Below are 22,315 nucleotides of genomic sequence, written 5' to 3'. Positions count from 1 at the left end.
CTATGTCCTAGATAGGCGGCGAATTTCCCCCAGTAGCGACATATCCCAGGCAGCGATTTGTCCCTGCCAGCGATCACCCCTTCCCGGCGACTTAATTCTTGCTCGTTGGTGTCCTCCTTGGGCATGCTTTAGCCCATCTCGGCATTACCACAAAAGGCAATCACAAGTCGCTTTCGGCTCCAGGGAGCGTGTGGATTTGGTAACTTCGGTGTGACTGGGCAGCTGAAGCAGAACTTGCCCTCGACAGAGACAGCTTGTCGCGAAGTGGTGGACTCTCAAGTGCGCACACGCCCAATGCATTCAAGCTGGCCGCGCACACTACCCCAAGGCCGTTGGAGGCCGTTATTGTGAGTGTACCGAGCTGTGTGTAAGGGTCGTCGCGAGGTAGTGTGAAAGGTGCCCTCCCAACAGCTATCGACCTGTTGGCATTGATGAGATGGACTGCGGGATCAGAGTTCAACAGCGGCGCGCCACAGCAGTGTAGTTCGAAGACGTCGACCAGAGACAAAGCTTAACTATGGCCACCAGCTGATGGATGGGCCTAGGCCGCCTACTTTTCTAAGACTGCCCTTGGGTCAACTGCGGGATCCCTGCTGCGCATCTGGCTCCAGCTGGCCCCGAAGTGCCCCTGACAACCTGAGTCCTGACCATCAGCAGGCTCACGCTCGAAACCGATAACAACCACAATCGTGACGGACCGTGGATCTTCATCGGCTGGACTAGTGACAAATGGTAGCGCGTTCCAGTATGTCTTTCTCCTTACCTACCTAGTCAAGCGCTCTCAGTGTATCGAACTGAGCCGAATCTCCTTTGCAGCGGCTCGGTCGTCGGCTCGGTTGCGTGGGTTTCGCTCAGCTCAATCTTCATTCGACAGCCTGATTGTGACTAGGATGGAGCTTTCTTACCTCTTCAAGACCACCGAAAAACCCGACCCATCACTCCGAGCTCAAGCCGAAGCAATGCCCGTCATCATGAACACACGAGGCAAGGCGAAGGAAGATTGACTGGAAGCAACGTCATGGTGCCTGATATCGAATTGAAGTTTCAAATGGTCTGCTTACTAGTGACGACACAAAACGCAAGAAGTCCTTTCCAGGGAGCACCAATTCCTCTCTGAAAATCGCCTCAACTGCTTACGCCGGTCCCTGAGCTGGCATGTCACCCCGCGGACTTGGAAATCCAAACCATGCCAAGAATTAAGCATGCCCGCTCTGTCATCGCTTAGTGTGCAGGAAATGACTGCAACAGCCAGGGCCGCAAGCGAAGAAACGGCTTGTTCACCTAGCTTCAAAGCTAGAAGTGGTACTAGCACTAGCTTATCCGACCAAACGGGATCGGGGTCCTTCGGTTCTCACATTCGCCAGACAGTGCTGTGATCAGCATGTGTTCTTTGGGCCATTGCATGGCCACGATCTCCTTGGCCTGCCAAAGCGTGGCCTTCCACGGCACTTGTTTCTTCGGTGCTCTCTGTCGAAATGGAATGCAGCATAGCAGCACTGACGCACCTTTCGGGGTCATCGTCAAGCCATATCCAGCTGCCTGAGAAAAGCCTCCCCCGCAACACGACCCAGTGCCTGTGTCTGATTGGCGGCCCAGATCAGAGTTGCATCAGATAAGATCAGCCCCCATACAGAGCTAGCTGACGCCAAGGCTCAGGGACAGCAACCGAGTAGCGCTTCGACCCTGTTGACAGTCATACGACTGGGAAAACTCTTCTCGCGTAGGTGAACGCGGGATGCGGTGGCTTAGCACGCAGCCCGGCAACCTTGGCTCATATCCTAACTGCATGTTGTGATGCACCCTGAGCGCCGCTACCGGGGCTTCACATAGTATTTGGCAACTACGTCTCCTTGGCAGCAGGCGTGAGTCGTAGTCAGATGGCCTGAGCTACTGCGAGTGCGCCCATGGGGCAGGGTGTACCCGGGCCTGGATTGCACAAAATGGCTCACTTTATTCTACCGCCGGTGCCTGGCGAGGACTCAATGCCATGTTGAGCCGCGATGTCTGTTGCCATGTCCAGGCGAGACCGGGTTGCCGTCTACATAAGGGAGGCCCAGGAGCCCCGCGAAACCTGCTCTGTTTGTCCTCCTCATCCTGCACCGATCGACAGAGAAGCACTACAGCCAGGCCTGATCTAATCTATTTTTTTTATTTTTTTTAGATATCCCCCTCAACTTCCAACATGAAGGCTGCTGCTATTCTCTCCCTCGTCTCCCTGGCCCTGGGCGCTGCCCTCGAGGAGCGCGCCTGTGCCGGCAACAACTGCAACCGCCAGGTCACCGGCACCCGTGCCGGACTCCTGCCCCTGGAGTCCCGCAGGGCCGACTGCTCCGAATTCCAGAAGGTGGTTTCCAGCCGTCCTCCTCGGTGAGTGTGCCCGAGGTATCCGTCACGTAGGCATACCCATGGCTGACCTCGCCGTAGCACCATCACCAAGGTCGTCTGGACCACCAGCGACGCTGAGCCCACCGACTGCCCTGCCGACATCGCCGAGCGAGCCTTCGCCGTCGAGGAGCGTCAGGATGCCCCCACCGCCACGGTCCCCGCCTATGCCTCATCCTGCCGCGACGGTGCGGCCTACGCCTCGGCCTGCGACTGCTTCGGCATCCCGGTCTGGACCACCAGCCCCCGCGCCCGCATCACCGTCCACCCGACCTCCGAGGCCACCTCGTGCGAGGCCTATGCCACCAGCACCATGCCCGCCTGCGCCTCCGCCTGCTGGACCCAGGGCGCCGCCGCCGCCAACTGCGATATCGACGATCTCGCCTGCCAATGCGAGTACACCGGTTTCAGCGTCATGGCCTGGGCGATCGCCACCTGCCTACCCGAGTTCTGCAACTACGACACCGGCTACGCCGTCCACGACGCCGCGTACAACGGTAAGCAACCCCCCGCCCTTGTCTGATGAACTGGCGTCCGCTGATCATCTGACCTTGTCATAGCTTGCGGTTGCCACGATGCCTCTGTTGGCAAACCTACTCCTACCCATTAAGTAGTGGTAAGCTGTTGCAGCACGCCGTGTAAGTGCGTGTGGGTGTGGGGATGCTTCACTTGAACACTATCCTTGACGATGTTTGGTTCACAATCTGATGTGCCATCCCCCCTGCTGCGTCGACAAAAGTATCAGACTGAGAGACAGGTTTGGTGCGAAGGACATGGGACGTATTACGAGGTGGATGATCCGCTCGAGTGAGTCACTTGCACTCAGCGTGGCTGTACAAATGCATGCTGTCGAGGCTCACTTTGCTGCTCGGCCTACACCGAAGTTCGTATTGTGAGGATGAATGTAGATTGTGATGTAATGTCCAATGGCTTAAGTGGGCACACTGCCGAGCCCTGCCTCTTGACGGCAGCTGATTGTCCGTTGACGTGACTGTTCATTGAGGCAGGCGTGCTCTTCGCATCGCGTGTGCCTCGCGCTTATGCCCGAGAGAACGGGAGCGTTCACAGGATGTCGTGCTGCATCCAGAGGGGTTCAGGTGGGCATCCACGGACCTGGTGTCGTTCATTAGTGTCGAGGTGGACCCGAACGACAGGTCTCAGACAAGTGATTAGGCTTCCGGATACTGCGTCCAGGCAGCTAATGACACGCAGATCAAAGTCCAGCTCGTGCAAATTCAACACGACTCTCAGTCGCGATATAGAGGACCGTTAACAGTCATGAGTTGGCCAGAGTTGCATTAAGAGTCGTCCCTTCGAGCTTGGTCTTTTGGGCATGGCCTGGTTAGCGAGGTGCGGCGACGTGAATGACCATACATATATAGTCAGGTCATCTCAGTAGGTGCTTCCGATTGATAGGACTCAACTCACAATGGTTACTGTAGTCAAGTGACATGACTGCCGGAGTACCTCTTTCGTCATACTTCATGACAAGGGCCCCGCTACGCAAGGAATCATATCAGGTTTCTGACGCGCGGGTCTATGTCAGCGGTTCTCAGGAATACTCCTTGCTGCTTTACCAATGGTTTGCACCCGACAGTGCGAGCTCGAACGAAGCAGTACTGTCGATGATGATGGTGATATATGTCACGTCCGAACTCCCGAAGGGGGCAAATCCTATAAGAGGCAAACAGACGTCTACGCCGCCCAAAGTAAATACGCTGAGTAGATACTTTATCTACAGGGGGTAAGTTGCTGTATCCGGACCCTGTGGAAGACCCCGTCACTCTGCTCTAAACCATGCACTGACAGGAGCCAACTCCTCTCCTAGGCACGTACGACACTCAAGGAACTCGGGGCGAATCTCGTTGGGCCCATGCCGGCCGATCCCCGGGGGTAGCAGGGTGTGTCGCTCATTGACCCAATACCTTGGTTGGTACTGATCACCCATAGCGTGACGGCAACGCTGGCGTGCTCGGTTCGTAGAAACGGAGAAGCGCCACACCATGCTGCCCTCCGAAATTTATATGCCGGTGTCGAGCGGACGGATTTCTGCGACTTCGACGTACTTTCTACCGAGCTGCCCCGGCTGGATGAGTAAATGCCGAGTACCTTTACGTCGCCAACCTCGACCGCGAGGTTTTCGCTATGACTAGTCGGAAATCGCGTACTGGGATCTTATTTACGGAGAATATGAGCTATCAGAAGGCATTCTCATTAGTCGGAACACCCACAGTAGGAAATCGGTCGAAAGTTCGCAATTTCTAGCTATCTACCTTACTTGGAGTATCAACTGCAGCTGCAGCATCATCGCCCACTATGCCGCTGAGATCACCGCCGGTGCCTGTTGTACTTGATGATGCACTGGCTGGATATTTCTATCCTCCAACGCCAACAACTTGGCCTCAGCAGAGACGAAATCCACGCCAGAGTCCGCTGAGGTAGGTGTGTCTGTTTGTCCACCGCGGTTCTCGACATCAGCACTGTCAAGGATCACGGCGGTTGCACCAGGAACACCCCTGCCACCGACATCCTCCGAGATTCCGTAATGCTTGAGTTTCGCTGGCCGCCCAGCAATAAGATCCAGTATGAACTCAAACGGGAACCCGCGCAGAAGTGTATCGTCAGCCCCTTCCTGCGACAGGTATTCTGCCGCGAGTTCGTTGATCTCGTCAAAGAACAACACTCGCTCATAAGGAAGATCCAGAATGTGGAACAAGCGCTCGCCCTTCTCCTCAAGTCGGTCTTGCTCCCATTTCTCCTGAATCTCCTTGCTCGGCAGGTGAATTTTACCCGACCACAGGAGCGCGATCAGGAAGGCCGACTTCTCCCATGTCAGCCATGTCAGCGACGCGTTGACCACACCGACGAAGGCAATGGTGTTTGGGCTGTGGATGTCGAAGATGTGCTGATACAGACCAGGCACACGGTGGCCTCCCGGGCCTAGGGGCGGGCGGACATTGGCGAGGAAGGGGGACGAGTAGAAGTACCCCGTGGCGAACACGACGTGATCAATGTCGCGCAACACTGTCCCGTCAACGAGGTGGATCTCATCCTCGGTGAAGTGATCGATGGTTTGGACGACCTTGACGCCTGGACGCTGGAAGATGGTTGGATAACGGGGGTGCGGCGTCCTCTGCGAGACATGGACGTCACCTTTGGCATGAGGCAACGACTGAAGCACGAGATCGATTGCGCTCTCACTGGTGCCGATGACGAGGATTGTCTTGTCTTTGAACTCCTCTCCCGAGCGCCAGGTCACGACGTGCTGCAGACCGCCCTTCCATGACTCAAGCCCGGGGATCTCGGGGACGCGAGGCACGCTGTTGTGGCCTGTGGCGACAACGACGTGGTCAAAGTCTTCCTCGTACCAGGTGTCGGTGCCTCCGGCGTTCTCTCTGCGCAGCAGCAATCTGACACCACCCTGAGGAAGGTTTCTGACGTCTTCGACCGAAGTGTTGTACTGAATCAGGTAATTGTGTTTCGTGGCAGCCTTGCTGATGAATTCTGAAACCTCGAGGGCGGTCAGATACTGGCTCTCAGTGTTGGCCGGAGGAGGAAGCGTCAGCTCCGTTGTGCCTCCCATCACGCTGTATGGGATGTTTGCCACGAGAGAATCATAGATCGGAGACGAAAGGAAACGCTGGCGTGTGGAATGAGGCGCATCTCCAGGCAGAGCAATATCCGGTCGCGGCAGCGGCGGGTCAATCTGCGAAGGTTCAGGGGCCGGAAACTGCGGAACAGTCGTCGACACTGGGTCGTAGACCCAGACGCCGCCGGGTACACTCTTGCGCTCGAAGATCTTCAGTTCAAAACCGCCAAGACGGTTGAAGGCAGCTGCTGTGACCAGTCCACTAACCCCTGCACCAATGACAGCAACACGCTTAGGACGAGGTTCCTGCGTCTGGGCATTCCCTTGTAACGGGCTTTCGTCTTTGTTGGCTTCGGTGGCCTCAGACGCAGTGACATCCTGGGGGGCTGGTTGATTGTTGGACAGAGACGTGTCTTCCTTAGAGGTCTCCGAGTCGCCGTAGGAGGTGTATCCTTCAGCACCGTGGGTGTAGAATGTGCTACGGTCATACGGAGTCAGCTGTCTACGCAGGCGAAGACGCTGCACAAGATCTGGGTTCGAGATGAAGCGTCGACCATACGAAACGGCGTCGGCCTGGTCCTCTTCGACAGTCAGAATTCCCGAAGCGGCAGTGTAGCCTCCATTGCCGACTAGGACTGTAGGTGTGTACTCGGGTTTGGAAGGTTTGACCTCTGCCAACAAACGGCGGAACGGCCGCAGGGAAACATCCTCTGGCGCGATGCCTTTGGCAGCGAGCCTTGCGAGATTTTCCGCGATCCCCAAGTTACGGGACACGCGGCCCTCGGCGACATGAAGGTATGCAACGCCCCGTTGCGCGAGTTCACGGCTGAGATGAAGCGACTGCTCCAAGGGTTGCGAGCCGTCCGTTTCGTGGAAGCTGTGAACTTGATGTTAACGCATTGGGAAGAGAAAGGGGTAAACTGTGGGCTCACTTAGAAAAGGGGCTCAGACGAACTCCCACACGTTGGTACCCGACGACTTCAGAAACAGCATCGACTATTTCCAGCACAAATCGACTTCTATTCTCGACGGATCCGCCATAATGATCTTCGCGTTGATTGATGTTATCGTGGAGAAACTGGTCCAAAAGAAAGCCGTTTCCCGCGAGAAGCTAGCCCAGAGACGGTTAGTAACCCAAACCTTCGGTGGGTTGCTCGACAAGTTTCAATCCCCAACTAGAAAGACTATTTTTGACATACCTCTATTCCATCTGCACCAGCGCTAGCAGCCAGGGTGGCGGCGCGCTTGAAGTCTGACACTATGCCTTGAATCTCCTCAACCGTCAAGGCATGCGGGACGCCGAATGGTTCCCCAGAATGAGTGTTAACTCCTGATTCGGCCACAGCTGACGCAGAAACCGGAAGGTAGCCGTAGTAAGGCGGGGTCTTGAGGCCAATTTGCTTTCGAGCGAGCTTGACAAGACCTGGTGAGGTGCACCGACCTACGTGGGTGAGTTGTTGGAACCAGAACCCGCCCTTCTCGTGAACAACCTGAACGATGTTTGCGACGGCAGTCTTTTGCTCCTCTGTCTCCAGGTTTGCTGACCAGGGCCAAGCTTTGGACTCCAGTGAGACTCCAGTGGCTTGGGAGATCATGAGTGCGCCCGGCGTTGTGCGCTGCGCGAAGTACTTGATCGCCAAAGGGCTTTCAGCTGAGTTGATGGCTCGAGAGCGGCCCAACGCCGCGTGTACTATTCGGTGCTGAAGCGTTAGATCACCGACCTTGAGAGGTTTGAACACTTGAGCGTTTTCAATATCAAACTCGGTCGGCAACTCCTCTGCATCGTCGTCAACGTCTGTGAAGCCAGATGTTGGACCACGCGCATTGGCCTTGGCCACGAGATCGACGATATCCTTCGACGCTGTCATTTTGACTTTTCGGCAATATAATTCGTGAACAAGGGTTCATGAGTAGACAGATCTGCTCATACTTTACACCACGTGCCTTATGAGGGACAAGGGCTCCGCCAAGTATGTATTTATATCAGGGTTTCCCAACTCATTGGACCCGAAACCTGGATTGGACCACCGTCTATCTTGAGGTCTGACCGGGCAACTCCGGTCACGGCTGCCAAGTACCTCATTGCATTGCATCATGTCGTCTTGCAATTGCGGCATGGGCTGATATCTCGTTCCCATGGGGTAAATATCTCAGCTTCATGTCTTGTTGCTTAGGGACCCAGACCTCGGCCCTACCTCGCTATGGCACAGCATCGCCAATCGCGGCAGGCAACGAGTCGGACAAGATTACTGAACCGTGACAATGCTTCTGATGCGACTCTACGTCCACTGACCAAAGTCCTTCCGAAGTCGCGCTGATACAATGACGTGCTAATCGATGGTTCAGCCCACGTTGATAAGTGGATGAAGTCGGAGGGTTTCCGTCCGGGAAGTCGGCGCAGTCCCCACAAGGCTAAACATCCTCCTGGATCTCGGTCGGCCCATGCTGCGATGGCGACACTGACAACCATGGACATTGAAGCTATGGCGACATGCTGAAAGATATCGACTGTGAATAGAAGAAAAGCATTAAAATGTTTGATAGAAGATGCGATGATGTCCGACGCAGATTCCATCTCATAGGCAACTACTTCTGTATTTTGGCCTCTTACTACCACTGCCGGTGCCAGACTTATAACGCAAGATCAACTTTTTCGAGTCAAAACGGTCCATACAGTATCGAGAAGACCATGGCATCCGATCCTAGTGGAGAGAAGTTGGCAGCTGATGTTGGAGTCAGCTCGCTGAACATCATCCAAAGACCTGCCGACCCTCCTGAGCAGGATGCCGAGAGTATTTGATATGTTCCCCGATGCATAGTCCGACGCAGCTGACATGAGATGCAGACCTCAAAGGTGTATCGGCATCTGATGATGTCGGTCGAGAGTACTATCTGCTGAACAAAGACGAGGAGATTTCAGACGAAGAGAAGAGACATGTCCGCAACAGGATTGACCTCTTCCTCCTACCGTAAGTACATGTTTTCGTCTTGAGAACCGCGAAGACGCTCAGAACCTTATCAGCTCACCCCTTTAGGCTCATGATGGTCACAGCATTTGTGCAATACTTGGATAAGTCTACCATCAACTATGCGGCCAACTACGGTTTGCGAGAAGATCTCGGAATGAAGGGCACGCAGTACTCCTGGGCCAGCTCCATCTTCTATTTCGGGTTCTTGGTGTGGCAATATCCCTCCCTCCTTCTCCTGCAGAGACTGCCCCTTGGCAAATACTTCGCGTCGCAGGTCATGGGATGGGGTGTGTTCACCTTCTTGATGGCCGCAGCATCGAATTTTGGAGGTTTTGCCACTCTACGATTTCTCCTGGGGGCCGCAGAGTCGATCCAGCTGGCAGCATTCTTCATCGTTACCAACATGTGGTACACTCGCGAGGAGCAGCCAATCCGTCTGATGGCATGGTATGGAATGAGCCCCCTGGCCATCATTGCCGGTTCCCTCTTTGCCTACGGTGTGGGCCACATCGACTCTGATATTGGCCTTTGGAGGTTCCCGTTCATCATTTGCGGCGCGCTCTCCGTTGTTTGGGCAGTGGTTCTCTGGTTTGCACTCCCATCGAACCCCGCCACCGCCTGGTTTCTATCGGAACGTCAGCGTGTTGTGGCTCTCAGAAGAATGCAAGAAGTAGGCACTGGCGTAGAGTCGAAGAAGTTCAAGAAAGACCAAGCCATCGAGGCTGTGCTCGACCCCAAAGTCTGGTTGGCTGCATTTGGCGTGGGAGCTGGCAACATTCTGAATGGCATTGGTCTGGTAAGTCTCCCTATCCATTTTTTGTCCCTACAAGGGCAGAGATGAGCCCATTTGATTGATCGTGTTTCAACATTTAGTTTCAAAGTCTCGTGATCCGGGGATTTGGCTTCACAGCCCTGCAGACTACCCTTCTGCAAATTCCTGTCGGTGTCATCGAGTTGTTCGGCCTCCTCATCTTCTGTACACTTGCCACAATCATTCCCAACTCCAGGCTAGCACTCTCTGTTCTGTGCAATGCCTTCTCGATTGTCGGAGCTTCCATTCTGTACGCCTTTGACCTGAAAGAGCGTTGGGCTTTGATGATAGGGTAAGTCTCCCTGGTGGTTTGACGGCTCGCGACAGCTTCATTCTGACGCGGCGCAGATTCTGGGTCATGTTGGGTTTCATCCCCTGCGGCTTTTTGCTAGGCATGGGAACAATCTCTGGCAATATTGCTGGGCATACCAAGAAGGTCACGGCGCAGGGCATCATGTTCATCACCTACTCTGTGGGATGTAAGTATCGCCTAGATCCGTCCACGGCACGTCTCCCTTCGCGGCTTCACATACTGACTGTTTCTCTTGTGCAGGCATCGTCGGCCCCCAACTGTACACGACGCCTCCTTACCGACAGGGCCTCAGGGCCAACATTGTCGCCCTGGTAGTCGCCCTGAGCTGCAACCTTGCAAACCTGGTGTACATGGTCTGGGAGAACCGAAAGCGCAAGCAATTCTTGGAGACGAACAGGCACCTGCTCAATGAGGATGACTACACGTTCCGCGATCTGACGGATAAGCAGAACCCTTTCGTCCTGAATGTGCTCTAGGGCTATAAATGGGCCTCTCCGTCTCGATACTTGGCATTCCGACCAGTGCTTGTCTGCAAGCCATGAGGGGTGTGCAGCTTCCGAGAAGACCTTGAGGATGGGCTATGCTATGGCAAGGAATCCACGTTGATGAGAAGTGTAGCCAGACTAAAAAATCACACCTCCATACACTTCGTTGGTGGGAATTAGTTGCCATGAACAAGAGTTGCTGAATATCAAAGCTCCCGCTGTGATTGAGTTTCTTAGGCCTCGGCAACACGGAGCGTGTCTTTTGCCTTGCATTTTGGCCTCAATGTTGATCTAGATCGAATACAGTTTGCAAGGAGCTCTAAGCAAATCCTCACATGAATCGAACACAGCACGAGATGACCGTGTCATGCCGGCTGGGGAGGAGATGGCTTTCTGCTGTGTCCCGCCGCAACCTTGATGGATGCCGAGCTTCGGCATAAACTCTCGTCCCTGCGAGGATTCGACAAGCCGAGCTCTCAGAGAACTGGTGAGTGATAAGAGTCTTAAACGACCAGGAGAAACTCTTCACATTCTCCGCATGACAAGCATGCCACGCGTGATATGATGGATCAGCAATCGACAGCCACGCGATATCGACGTGGCGAACCATTCGTGATGCTATGTCAGGACCCCTGCGGAGCCACCAAGGGCCTGCCAAGCTAAGGGGCTGGCTAGGGGCTAAGGGTTACGAGAGAACCTATATATAGGCTGCGGAGGGCCCCCTAAGCTGCGGAGGGGCGGAATTCAGATGTCTTCCGACCCCCTACCTACGTTCTATTTGCTGCGGACTATGTGCGGAAGACCTCTTCACTCTGCTCTAAACAACGCTCTGACATGCTGCCTGTACACGTGCAAGATAACGTAGGGCGGACGGAAGCTTTCTATGGATGTCCCAGAGTCCACGGTCAGCCACCAAGACTTGATATGCAGTGGTGTTGGATGAAGCCTTGTCCAGGGCTGATGGTGCAATCATGCTGACCAATTCCAGTATCTCAACAAGGCCTCGCTTTCCAGTTCTGTCCCCGCATTCCCAGCACATGATTGAAAGTGGGTTTGTTTGTGAAACATAGGTGATGCAGGCATAAAGATATTCAGTTCACTGTCCTTTAAATAGCAATATATATTTGCTACCACTCAGCTATCAAACATGTAAAGTACCGAGGCCAAATTCGGGAACTAAAGGGATAAGGCTCATAGACTGCGGACTGTGGCTCAGAGGTCGCAGTCTCATCAGCGCCGTATGCCCGGGGGCAAACACAGGCTCACGAGGCCTCGCCCGTGTCCAGGTTACGATTCTCGACGGCGATAGCTTGAAGGACCGCAAGGGCATCTGCTTCGCGCCCTTCAGGAACAAACAAATGGTCGTGAAAGTATCCGCTGACGGGATTGACACCCATGCCTGTGGCGGCCAGTCGGGCTGTGATGACGGCTAGGAATCCGACGGCTTCCAAGCTTGAATGCACATTGAGCGTGATCATTCTTGACGGGAAAGCATAGTCGAAAGCGCGCGCTTTGGCGTCCTCCAGTTTCATGATGACCGTGCTGCCTTCTGCCTCGTGGAAGATCATCTGTATCGTGGAGAGTGGAGGAGGAGTCGCCGCCTGTGGGAGTGTGACGAAGACATAGGTCGATGGGTGGAGCACCGTCGTGAGGGTAGCAAGGAGCTTTTGTAGCGACTTTTCGCCGATGGCGACTGCCATCATCTCGATGCTACAAGTGACGAGGTATCGGAATGGACTTGATGGAGCGTGTTGCAATCCGACGTATGCCGCAAAGCGGCGTAAAATGATAACAGGGGTTCTGCATCCAAGCCTAGGAGGGCTTAGGCTGAGCGCGCTCCAGAGCTTGCTGCGGAGCTAGGACCTGTTCGGACGTGCATTCCAGCTGTACATCAAAGCCCTATAGGCAGGCGGTGATCATTGTATCTCCCGTCCATCTATGCATATAGGCAGGCAGTGATCATGATATCTCCTGTCCGTCTATGTATGTAAGTAAGTAGTAATCATTATATCTCCTATCTATCTATATATATAAGTAGGTAGTAATCATTGTATCTCCTGTTTGTCTATGCGTGTAGGCAGGTAGTGATCATTGTATCTCCTGTCTGTCTATGCGTGTAGGCAGGTAGTAATCATTATATCTCCTGTCTGTCTATGCGTGTAGGCAGGTAGTGATCATTATATCTCCCGTCCGTCTATGCGTGTAAGCAGGTAGTAATCATTGTATCTCCCGTCCATCTATACGTAACCTGGGACCCAGATCACTCATGTTGAGACCGTTCGTGGTCCATGATCTATGAGCTTAATACGATGAACGCAAACAGCAAGCTTGTGAGACTCTTCATGCGCTTGATGAGCCCCTGTACCTTGTTTTCCCAAGATGCAGGCATTGCCCAACGGTTTGAGATCCACGCTCGAAGACACTTGCAGGGAAAGCGCATGGTGCAGCAATTTGAATGCATCAACTGGCACCAAAAGAATTGATGAGAGGCATTTGCGGAGAGCTCCGAGCGAGCTTTTCTGGGACGTGAAGGCTCTGGGCAGTCCCTCTCGCTGCATAGGTACGACTTTAGATGTTCTCCTGCCTTGTTCCTGGCAGTTGTATGCGGTGCCGACGGGCGGAAGAGTCCTCCCTCCGCTGACCATACCGCTTTGACAAGATCCGACGCGAGGGGTGGCGTTCAGTTGATGGTCTTGCTCTAGAGCACACGCAAGCTCCATCGCGTAATGTGCCTGTGGCACGAGGCGAAGGGCAACGAGCGCGATGAACCCAAGAAGAGGCTCAAGGCAGGCTGCTTAAGCGGTACTTGAAAACCTCGCAGACCTCCCCCCGATGCCAAGAGGACACTTAAGCCAGAACACGTTTTCGCCACGGTGACGATTTCCTCATAAGAGTTCATTCATTGCTTATTTCATTTTGCCTGTTATTACCTTTCTGAACACGAACCATCGTGAAGCGGCTGGGACCAAGCGTCCGCTATAGTACACCCGATACAGGAAAAGCATTAAACGTTAGACCGACGCGATCGGTCGCCAGGTGTGGGAGCAAAGTTGCTCCGCCCACCGCTGATTCCCAGCCCCCTCAGTTGAAAGAGACATTGCCCTGCCTCTCGACGTCCAGCTCGCCGTGTAGTTGGTAGTAGTTGAAGAATCGAGCCTCCGCCTTCGCGTTTGTGGCTGCGTCCAGATCCGCGCTTCCCGCGCCATTCTCTTTGGCGTTCGGTGGGGAGAGCTTGGAGATGGATGAAGGACTATCACGATTGTCAGCATGTGGCCTTCGGAGTTATGTGGACTGATTGATGTGGACTTACCCAAAAACCTCGCGGTCGATAAGGAGGAATTGCTTCATGGCGTCCTTACCGCCCCGTTGCAGCAGATACTCCAGGTAGAGCTGGGACAGCTGCTTCTTCGACGCCTGGGAAAGCCTGCTCTTGCTGCGCAGCGAGTCGAATATCTGCTTCACCCTCTCACCGTGCAGAGCCTCAGTCTCCGCGCTGGTCGGCTGCTGCAGCTCAAACTCGAGCCACTTGTCCCAGAAGATGCGGCTGTCGGCGTACCAGTCCACGTTCTTCAGGAAGACATTGCGAGCCTCTTCGTCAGTTCCCTTCACCTTCCACAGCAAGAACGCCCATTCTGTGACCATGGCTGCCTTTGTGAAGATGTCGACGTGCGGAGAGTCGATCTGGTTCTTGAACACCTCGATCGCTGCGTCCAGACCGCTGTTGCGGCGCTGCAGGTGCGCCCAGGAGGTGATGGCCTCGATGCAATCCGGCAGTTTGATGAGGATAGAGGCATGGATGTCGCGAGCCACATCAATGCGTCCGCAGCTCTCCTCAAAGTAGGCAAACTGCAGCCTGATGCCGGGCCGGCTGATGGGGACGTGCATCGTAGTGGCGCGTTGGTAGATGATGCGCACCTCTTCCTCCTTGTCGGGCTTCGCAGACATCCACCTGGCGTAGCGGAACCAGAATTCGTCATACAGAGCACACGTCACCAGACATCGCTCGTACAGGAAAATTGTGCGAGCATGGTCGCCCTCTGCTTCTTCGAAATCAAGGTACTTGTTCCAATTGGCAAGCTGCTGATAGTCGAGCTCGTCAATGTGGAAGTAAGGGCGCTTAATTTCCGACTCGTAGGTCCAGCGACGGCTGACCTCGTTCTGCGTCTGTGTGAAAAGTTCATAGTACCTGGCATCGATCTTCCCGCGGATGTCGCGTTCAGTCTCGAGCTCAGGCCTTTGCGTGCCGGCGTACGGTGCCTCAACTTCGGCGCGGTACGCAGTGAGTACGTCATCGTCGACCAGTTCAGAGACGGGACGGTTGTGCGAGAGCTGACGGAACTTCTCGTAGTATCTTGAGTACTGGTGAAGCGGCAGGGTGACGATACGGCGCAGAATGGCGAGGACGCGGTCCTCTGCCTCCTGGCGCTCCTCATACTCAATGTACTTGTCCCAGAAGGGATGGGCCAGGAAGTCCAGGCCAACGTGGGTAGCACCACGCTCAAAGAGCCTGAGAGTGTTGGTCAGCGATCGATCAGGGCGCTGGGGAGGGATCGGCAGGGCAACGGGGAAGGGAAGGAAGCATGTACAGGAGCGGGTTATCGGTGACAAAAATGCAATGATTCCAACTCGAGCGGCCATGGTGCGCCAGGGCGCACACAAAGTCACGCGACGTGAAGTGAATGAGTGGTCATATCAGTTCAGCCACAGATTCATGTGGAAATCAACAGAGCCTGGTACATGGTGTAAGATGGCATCCCAGCATTGGGGGCGTCTGTTGGCATTTCTCACCGGCTGGCAATGATGGGGCCAATGGTGACACTCCAGGCTTGCAAGTTCATGAGGAGGGGTTTGAGCGGCCGTGCGGCGTGCTGTCGTGTTGACGGTATTAAGGGATGAGGGGGTGCAAGGGGAAGGAAAACCACCACCACCACATATGCACACAGTACTTACTCCCTGACGAGTTGCGGGACATGGGTCGTCTCCATTTTGAAGGAGCAGTAGTCCGTCCACAAGTCGACAGAATTGGTGATGCTGGCGCATCCGCGCTCGTATACCTGCAACGTCCCGTCAGCCGCGGCCTTCCGCATGGATGGTGGGGGATGGACAGAGCCGTGTCAACTCACAAGCTCTGCGGATTCAGGGCCGGCAATGTTGAATTCGAGGTCGGCATATTTCTTCCAGTAGCCGAAGAGGAGCGGGAACTTCAGCAAGAAGCCATCAAAGGCGTTGCGAAGAGCAGCCAGGGCTTGCGGGCTCGAGTTGCGGTTGAGGCCTCCTTCCAGCCCTTCGCACGCGCGAATGAGTTTCTCCCAGGTCTCGAAGTTGTCCGGATCGGCTTCCTGTACACACGAGGTCAGGACAGAGAACAGGCGTTGGAGGGCGAGGATGAAATGTGTGTGTGGCGACTTACGACCTCAGCCTCTAGCTTCTTGATTTCGGCATGCTCCTCAGAGCTACCATAGTGGTCGTAATCGGCCATGATAAGGACGCTCCCAAGCGATCACAGGCAGTCGCACTATCGATCAATGTCGCGGTCGTGTATCTGGATCGAGGTAGCTATGCCGCAGAGTAGAGCGAGCTGGGTCGGCGATGGAGCGATGGATTGAAAAGGCTGAACGTTGGATGCCGTCAGGGAAGGCGCGCGCAGAAGGCTGGGGATAATCCTTAGTTGGTTGCAGCGCGCGCGTCGGAGCTTCTGCTGGCGGAACGACCACTGAGATTGACAAGGGGGTCAAACTTTTGAGTGGGGCGGCCAGGCCAGGCCTCGTATTAACTCAGCGTACCTAGGTACTGAGACCATGACGCGACGACCCTTATTGGTTCACAAGGAGTGGGCCCCAGAACACTGTTATGTCAGCAAACTGGAGATATCCTCGACGTCGAAAAAAAATCTCGTGGTGTCTCTTCTTCTTTCGTACCAGGCTCGTGATGATATTCATTAAATCAACATGATAGGAAGAGGATGAACGCTACCCAATGGGTAGCATGATCTCAATTCGAAATCTGAAGCCACCTTTTCTTCTGCTCCCGCATGAGCCTTCTTCCCAAACCCCAGATTGCTAGACGGTTCTTCACACTCTCATTTTTCAACACAACGCACATCTCTTCCCAACTGTTGCAGGTACTTGGTCAACGGATGTGGAACGATGCAGTCGTGTCCGACTGTTCTAATAGAGAGAAAAAAAAATGCCCGCAACCTCGTAGACGCGCGCACTTGCGTCGGACGGGTTCAGATGACGAGTGCCTCGCTGACGTTGCCTATCGTGCTTCTTTGTATCGCTACTTGACTTTGCGAGGATTTCATCGTTACCACGCTGAAGGTTCTCGTACCAACCAGTCGAAGGTTTCCAGGCTGCAGACATGTCCGTTTTTGACAGCTGGCAAAGTGGCTGGGGTGCTACACGTTGGCCGTGCCAAAATGATTTCTCCAAGTGAAAGCAATGGCAATTGCATCTACTGGTTTCAGTATCACACTCAGATCACCACTCAGGCCATCTTGAGAATGTATTCCCCAGGTGTGAATGTTGTGCCAGTTGTCTGGGGCACCCACTACTGGCCTGGCAGGTCATCGTGGTACAGGCCCCCCCCCACCCACTCATGGGCAGCCCAGCGAGCCCGGGCGAAATGGCCCCCCAACGTCATACCTCGAGGTACCTACAGCTGGAAGCTCCCTGGTAGTCAGCCTCCAGGCCTGCCTTCGTAGCCTGTCCGAACCAAATTCATGTCAATGTTCTCTTTCCTCGTCAGCATGGCGACAATAGACTTATGCTTTTGAATGCACGACCCTGGAGCTCTTTGACCTCGACCGATCACTGCGACTTTCATCGAATCGTACCCACGAACCGAAGCCGCTGGTCGGAAACCCGCCTACCCGCGCAACGACAACTGCCCCCTCTTGATCAATTCCTGCTCCGACATGTCCACCTCGTCACTCTGACCCTACCACCAATCTCGCGACAGCTGGCCTTTTCAGGATGGAACACGGAGGCGGAGGCTCGTGGGGAGTAGAAGTCCCTTCGCCAGAGAAGTCGAGCCAGCTCTACATACGCGACTACCCGCATCGATCCGTCGCCATTGTATCCAACTCCCACGCCCTCATCTTCAGTCATACATCCAGCCACGATCTCACCAGCCAAGGCAATGGCAGCAGCCACCATCTTCCTCAAGTGCAGCCTCATCGATCCCGAACTTCAGGCACAGAGACCCCCGTGTCCAAATGCATGGCCGAATTCACGCCACTGTCGAAGCACACGCTTTCCGACTATCGCAGTCTGATACCGCGGCCGATATTTGGGACACTGGGCTTGATTGCGGTTGATGGAGATGTCTTCTTGTCTGTCGTCACGCACGCCACACGGGTTGCGACCATCCGGCCTGGCGAGACGGTCGAGAAAATCTCCAGCGTTGCCTTCTTCTGCCTCAACAGCGACCGCTGGGACGATGTCGTGTCCATTGACAATCTGGACCCCGACCTGTCCGATGCCTCATCCGTGTACGGACCAGCCGGCTATGGTCAGAACCTGAGTCGCCGAGAGATTACGGTCGAACATCCTTGCCATGACCTCAGGAAACTACTGAGCAATGGCTCATTCTACTACAGCACCGACTTTGATGTCACCAACAGGCTGCAAGATCGGTCCGTGAACTCGGCCGCCTTCGACATTGACAACTTTGACGACTCGTTCCTCTGGAACTCCTTCATGATTAGCCCCCTGGTCCAATTCAGATCACGTCTCATTCCCCACGAGAGAGAGGCCCTTGACGCATCGAGGATCCTCACGTCCGCCATCAGGGGTTTCTGCCGTACCATCGCCATCCCGCAGATCAGTGCTCCTCTGAAAACAACGAGTACAGGCCTCCCTTCGTATCTGACAGTCATATCGCGACTCTCGTGTCGAAGGGCTGGCACGAGGTTCAACTCCCGCGGCATCGACGATGACGGCAACGTAGCCAATTTTGTAGAAACGGAAACGACCTACTGGAGCCCTAGAGGGACTCTCTTCTCGTTCAGCCAGGTTCGAGGGTCTGTGCCCCTGTTTTGGGAGCAGGCGGCAGATCTTCTACCAGGAAAGCAGAACATCAGCATTACCAGGTCGCCAGAGGGCACGCAACCTGCCTTCAACAAACATTTCCAAGACCTCGAGCATGCTTACGGTGCCGTTCACGTAGTCAACCTGCTCAGCGAGGAGAAGCCCGGGGAAGCCCAGCTCAGCAAGCTCTACCACAACGGTGTGCGCCATTCCCCGTTGAGCCAGGTCGGCCAGAATCAGTCTCAAGATCACGCCTTGTTGAGGGAGACGCACTATGACTTTCATGCGGAGACGAGAGGTGCTGCTGGCTACGAGTCGGCTAGGAACATCAGAAGATATATTGAGAACTCGACCGAGGGCTTTGCCTATTATCTCGCCGAGGAGACCGACGATGTGGCCGATGACAATCGCAGCTTGACAACGGTCAACGGAGCCCCTCGCATGGTCGTATTGCTCCAGCAAGAAGGTGTTTTCCGCACCAACTGTCTAGACTGCCTCGACAGAACCAACCTGATCCAGACACTGATCTCCTCCATGGCCATGGAGTCGTTCCTGGGCCAAAGAGGAGAGTACGCGACGTCCGATTTCTGGATGAGACATTCAACCCTCTGGGCGGACAATGGCGATGCCTTGTCGAAGATTTATGCAGGCACCGGTGCCCTCAAGTCATCATATACCCGCACTGGCAAAATGTCCCTGGCAGGCGCCGTTGCTGATATGCGCAAATCGATGCAGAGGCTTTACCACAACAACTTTACTGACGCCGCAAAGCAAACGACCATCGATCGTCTGCTCGGCCGGCTTGTGGGCCAGACGCCAATGCACATTTACGATCCGATCAGTGACTTTGTCGCAGCCGAGATGAGCAAGAGGAGCGCAGAGTTCTCCTCAACACAGGATATCAACATGTGAGTTCGATGCATCATGCCCAGGTTCTGATACTGACACACAAGTCAGGTGGGTTGGCACTTTCAATCTCAATGGGCGGACCCAAGGCATCGACCACGATCTATCGTCTTGGCTTTGCCCCAAAGAGCTGGGCCCAATCCAGCCCGAGATTGTAGCCGTTGGCTTCCAAGAAATTGTCGATTTGAGCCCCCAGCAGATCATGAACAGCGATCCCACACGGAAACGATTGTGGGAGAAGGCCGTGAAGCGGACACTCAACAGCCACTTTGAAAAAGCCGGTGGCGAGCGTTACGTGTTGCTTCGGAGCGGACAGCTTGTCGGTGCCGCGTTGTGCATTTTCGTCAAGGCATCCTCGCTCAGCAGCATTAAGAATGTCGAAGGTAGTGTGAAGAAGACGGGAATGTCTGGCATGGCCGGCAACAAGGGCGCGGTCGCCATTCGGTTCGACTACGCCAGCACCCCCATTTGCTTTGTCACGGCTCACCTAGCAGCCGGGTTTTCTAATTATGACGAACGCAACCGCGATTACGCGACTATCCATGACGGTCTGAGGTTTCAGCGCAACCGCGGCATTGATGATCATGGTCAGTCACGCGGTATGCCACTACACGCAACGTGTTGCTGACAGCCACACAGACACGGTCATATGGCTTGGTGATTTCAATTACCGCATCGGTCTGGGTCCTGATGCTGCCCGGTCTCTCGTCAAGAAGAAGGACCTGGCTACGCTGTACGAGAACGACCAGGTATGTCTGCACCGCTCAGAGTTCATTACCACAGTTTACTCATATTTTCCAGCTGAATCTACAAATGGTAGCTGGTCTATCCTTTCCGTTCTATTCGGAGGCGCGCATCACGTTTCTGCCCACCTACAAGTTCGATCTCGGGACGGACGACTACGATACTTCGTAAGTGGCCACATGAAACCGGGGTATGAAGCATTCGCTCACTGTGCGTAGGGAAAAGGCAAGAATTCCGGCCTGGACGGACCGTATTCTCCGAAAGGGGCAGAACCTGCGCCAGCTGTGCTACAACTCAGCACCGCTGAGGTTTTCAGACCATCGGCCAGTCTATGCAACGTTCCAATGCACTGTCAACATTGTCGACGAGTCTCACCGCGAGCAGATCAGCCAAGAGTTATATTTGCGTCGGAAGCAGGAAGTTGGGGACCCTTCGACCAGTCTTGATACTGAGGACGAGGACGACGAAGACCTTATTGGATACGACGCCATCGAACCCGGACTACCACCTGCCAGCTCCGACCGGCAAAAGTGGTGGCTCGACAACAAGCAACCGGCGAGGGCAGGCGTGAAGCCGCCACCTCCGGGTGCAGACGGGCAGAGCATGGTTTTGAACCCCAACAGACCGGCCAATCCGTTCGGCGTGACGACGGAACCTGACTGGGTAACGGTATCAAGATCGCGCGTTTCGTCCTTCTCGACGAACCTGTCAACGTCACCCTACGAGCATGTGAACACTCCGGCCGACCTCTTGACATCAACGGCGCCCTCGGCGCGCAGGGCGCTTCCGCCACCATTTGACCCTTCCACTCTCCCAGCTCCGCCGCCACGAACCAGTACGTGGGTCGATGGTAGCTCAAACTCGATGCAGAGAGCCGAGACACCACCCCCTCCTCCGCCTCCGAGGCGCCAGACAGCTGGCCCTACGGGCAGCTCGAACCAGTCGGCCTCCATGGCGGCTTTACACAAAACGCAGGCTGTGCCTCCGCCACCGCCGCGACCGTCATCGGCTCTTTCGGACCTCTCTCAGCTCTCGCAACAGTCACGTGGAAAGGCAGCACCACCCGTGGCAAGAAAGCCATTACACCTGAGCTCAACGTCGCCGACGGCAAGCCCGTCATCTACGAAGAATGGGCATGGTATTCTGAGCGATGAGAAACCAAAGCTTCCTATGCGGGCAGCGACGGGGCCTGTCGCGCAGAACGGCCACGGCGGGCCGACGTCGCCTGCCAGCGGCGTGCTGAGGAAACAGCCGATGGCCGGGGCGATGGCCTTGCCAGGGATGCGAGCAGGCGAGAACCGGCCCAAGCCTAAACCACAAGTGCCGACGAAGATACAGAAGAAGGCACCGGTTGACTTGCTGGATGCCCTGGGCGATGACGAACCGCGTGGTGCGGGGAGCTGGGAGACGTTGACGCCCAGCAGCCACAGACGGTAGATAGCTGGACAGTCGGAACGAACAGAAGACGTGAACAAAAGACAGGGTGGCGATATTGTTTTTTATTTTTGAGAAGGGTGTTCCCACGAGCAACCTGGTGGTCTGGTGTGGCATTGGGGCCGGGGGGGGGGGGGGGGGTTCTTGCAACGGTCAAGCGGGTCAAAGACTTTACGAAGTGATGGATGCAAATACTATACTAGTTTTCGCGTGCCTCGACGATTTCGACCCTCAATCCTCATGACTCGGAGACGCCAGCGACTTGAACAGCCCAACCAAGTGCGACGCGGACGCGTGTGATGAAAGGTCTCGCTCGCCTTTTAGGTGCCACACTTAGGCTCTTCCGAAACTTAGTTTTTGCCATTCCTCCAAACAGCTGGATCGGATGGCGCTATCAGTCTCATCATTCCAAAGCAGCACAGGCGACACGCACTTGTTCTTTTTCGGGCACGAGAGCTGAGTCGCCCGCAAGCTTTGACAGCGTCGTTTCTTTCTCGAGAGGGCGTCCAGGGCGCATATCATGCTAGCTCCCCCTCGCGTGTGAGGAAGGGATCAAACCCAAAAGAGGGCCTCGCGTTGTCTGGTCCTGGCGACCGACTTGCTTTTAGACTTTGGGAGTGGACTCTGATTTCCTCAACCTCACCCAGACACC

General features: G+C 55.0%; 6 protein-coding genes across 6 annotated transcripts; 3 read left to right on the top strand and 3 right to left on the bottom strand.

The window, feature by feature from the left end:
- Positions 1–2,182: 2,182 nt before the first annotated feature.
- On the top strand, positions 2,183–2,992 carry D7B24_000189 (uncharacterized protein; the record flags this gene model as incomplete). The annotated part of the gene is made up of 3 exons (XM_028634450.1): positions 2,183–2,367; positions 2,425–2,879; positions 2,943–2,992. The coding sequence occupies 3 exons, from the start codon at positions 2,183–2,185 to the stop codon at positions 2,990–2,992; spliced, it is 690 nt and encodes a 229-aa protein (XP_028499490.1).
- Positions 2,993–4,696: 1,704 nt separating this feature from the next.
- D7B24_000188 (uncharacterized protein) lies at positions 4,697–7,839 on the bottom strand (the record flags this gene model as incomplete). The annotated part of the gene is made up of 3 exons (XM_028634449.1): positions 4,697–6,848; positions 6,904–7,082; positions 7,171–7,839. The coding sequence occupies 3 exons, from the start codon at positions 7,837–7,839 to the stop codon at positions 4,697–4,699; spliced, it is 3,000 nt and encodes a 999-aa protein (XP_028499489.1).
- An 821-nt stretch (positions 7,840–8,660) lies between these two features.
- On the top strand, positions 8,661–10,540 carry D7B24_000187 (uncharacterized protein; the record flags this gene model as incomplete). Its single annotated transcript, XM_028634448.1, has 6 exons — positions 8,661–8,763; positions 8,817–8,940; positions 9,007–9,736; positions 9,814–10,043; positions 10,100–10,230; positions 10,305–10,540. The coding sequence occupies 6 exons, from the start codon at positions 8,661–8,663 to the stop codon at positions 10,538–10,540; spliced, it is 1,554 nt and encodes a 517-aa protein (XP_028499488.1).
- A 1,271-nt stretch (positions 10,541–11,811) lies between these two features.
- D7B24_000186 (uncharacterized protein) lies at positions 11,812–12,252 on the bottom strand (the record flags this gene model as incomplete). Its single annotated transcript, XM_028634447.1, has 1 exon — positions 11,812–12,252. The coding sequence occupies one exon, from the start codon at positions 12,250–12,252 to the stop codon at positions 11,812–11,814; it is 441 nt and encodes a 146-aa protein (XP_028499487.1).
- A 1,378-nt stretch (positions 12,253–13,630) lies between these two features.
- Positions 13,631–16,028, bottom strand: PRPF39 (PRP39 pre-mRNA processing factor 39; the record flags this gene model as incomplete). The annotated part of the gene is made up of 5 exons (XM_028634446.1): positions 13,631–13,799; positions 13,860–15,056; positions 15,338–15,417; positions 15,673–15,888; positions 15,960–16,028. 5 exons carry the CDS (start codon positions 16,026–16,028, stop codon positions 13,631–13,633), a joined length of 1,731 nt encoding a protein of 576 aa, XP_028499486.1.
- Positions 16,029–17,523: 1,495 nt separating this feature from the next.
- On the top strand, positions 17,524–21,666 carry D7B24_000184 (uncharacterized protein; the record flags this gene model as incomplete). Its single annotated transcript, XM_028634445.1, has 5 exons — positions 17,524–19,487; positions 19,537–20,072; positions 20,125–20,234; positions 20,287–20,396; positions 20,448–21,666. 5 exons carry the CDS (start codon positions 17,524–17,526, stop codon positions 21,664–21,666), a joined length of 3,939 nt encoding a protein of 1,312 aa, XP_028499485.1.
- Between the last annotated feature and the right edge of the window lie 649 nt (positions 21,667–22,315).

Source organism: Verticillium nonalfalfae, assembly GCF_003724135.2.
Source record: "Verticillium nonalfalfae strain VnAa140/NRRL 66861 chromosome Unknown scaffold_1, whole genome shotgun sequence".
Lineage (NCBI taxonomy): Eukaryota > Fungi > Ascomycota > Sordariomycetes > Glomerellales > Plectosphaerellaceae > Verticillium > Verticillium nonalfalfae.
The sequence above is the reverse complement of the archived record's forward strand: the minus strand, read 5'-3'. Positions and strand labels throughout refer to the sequence as shown.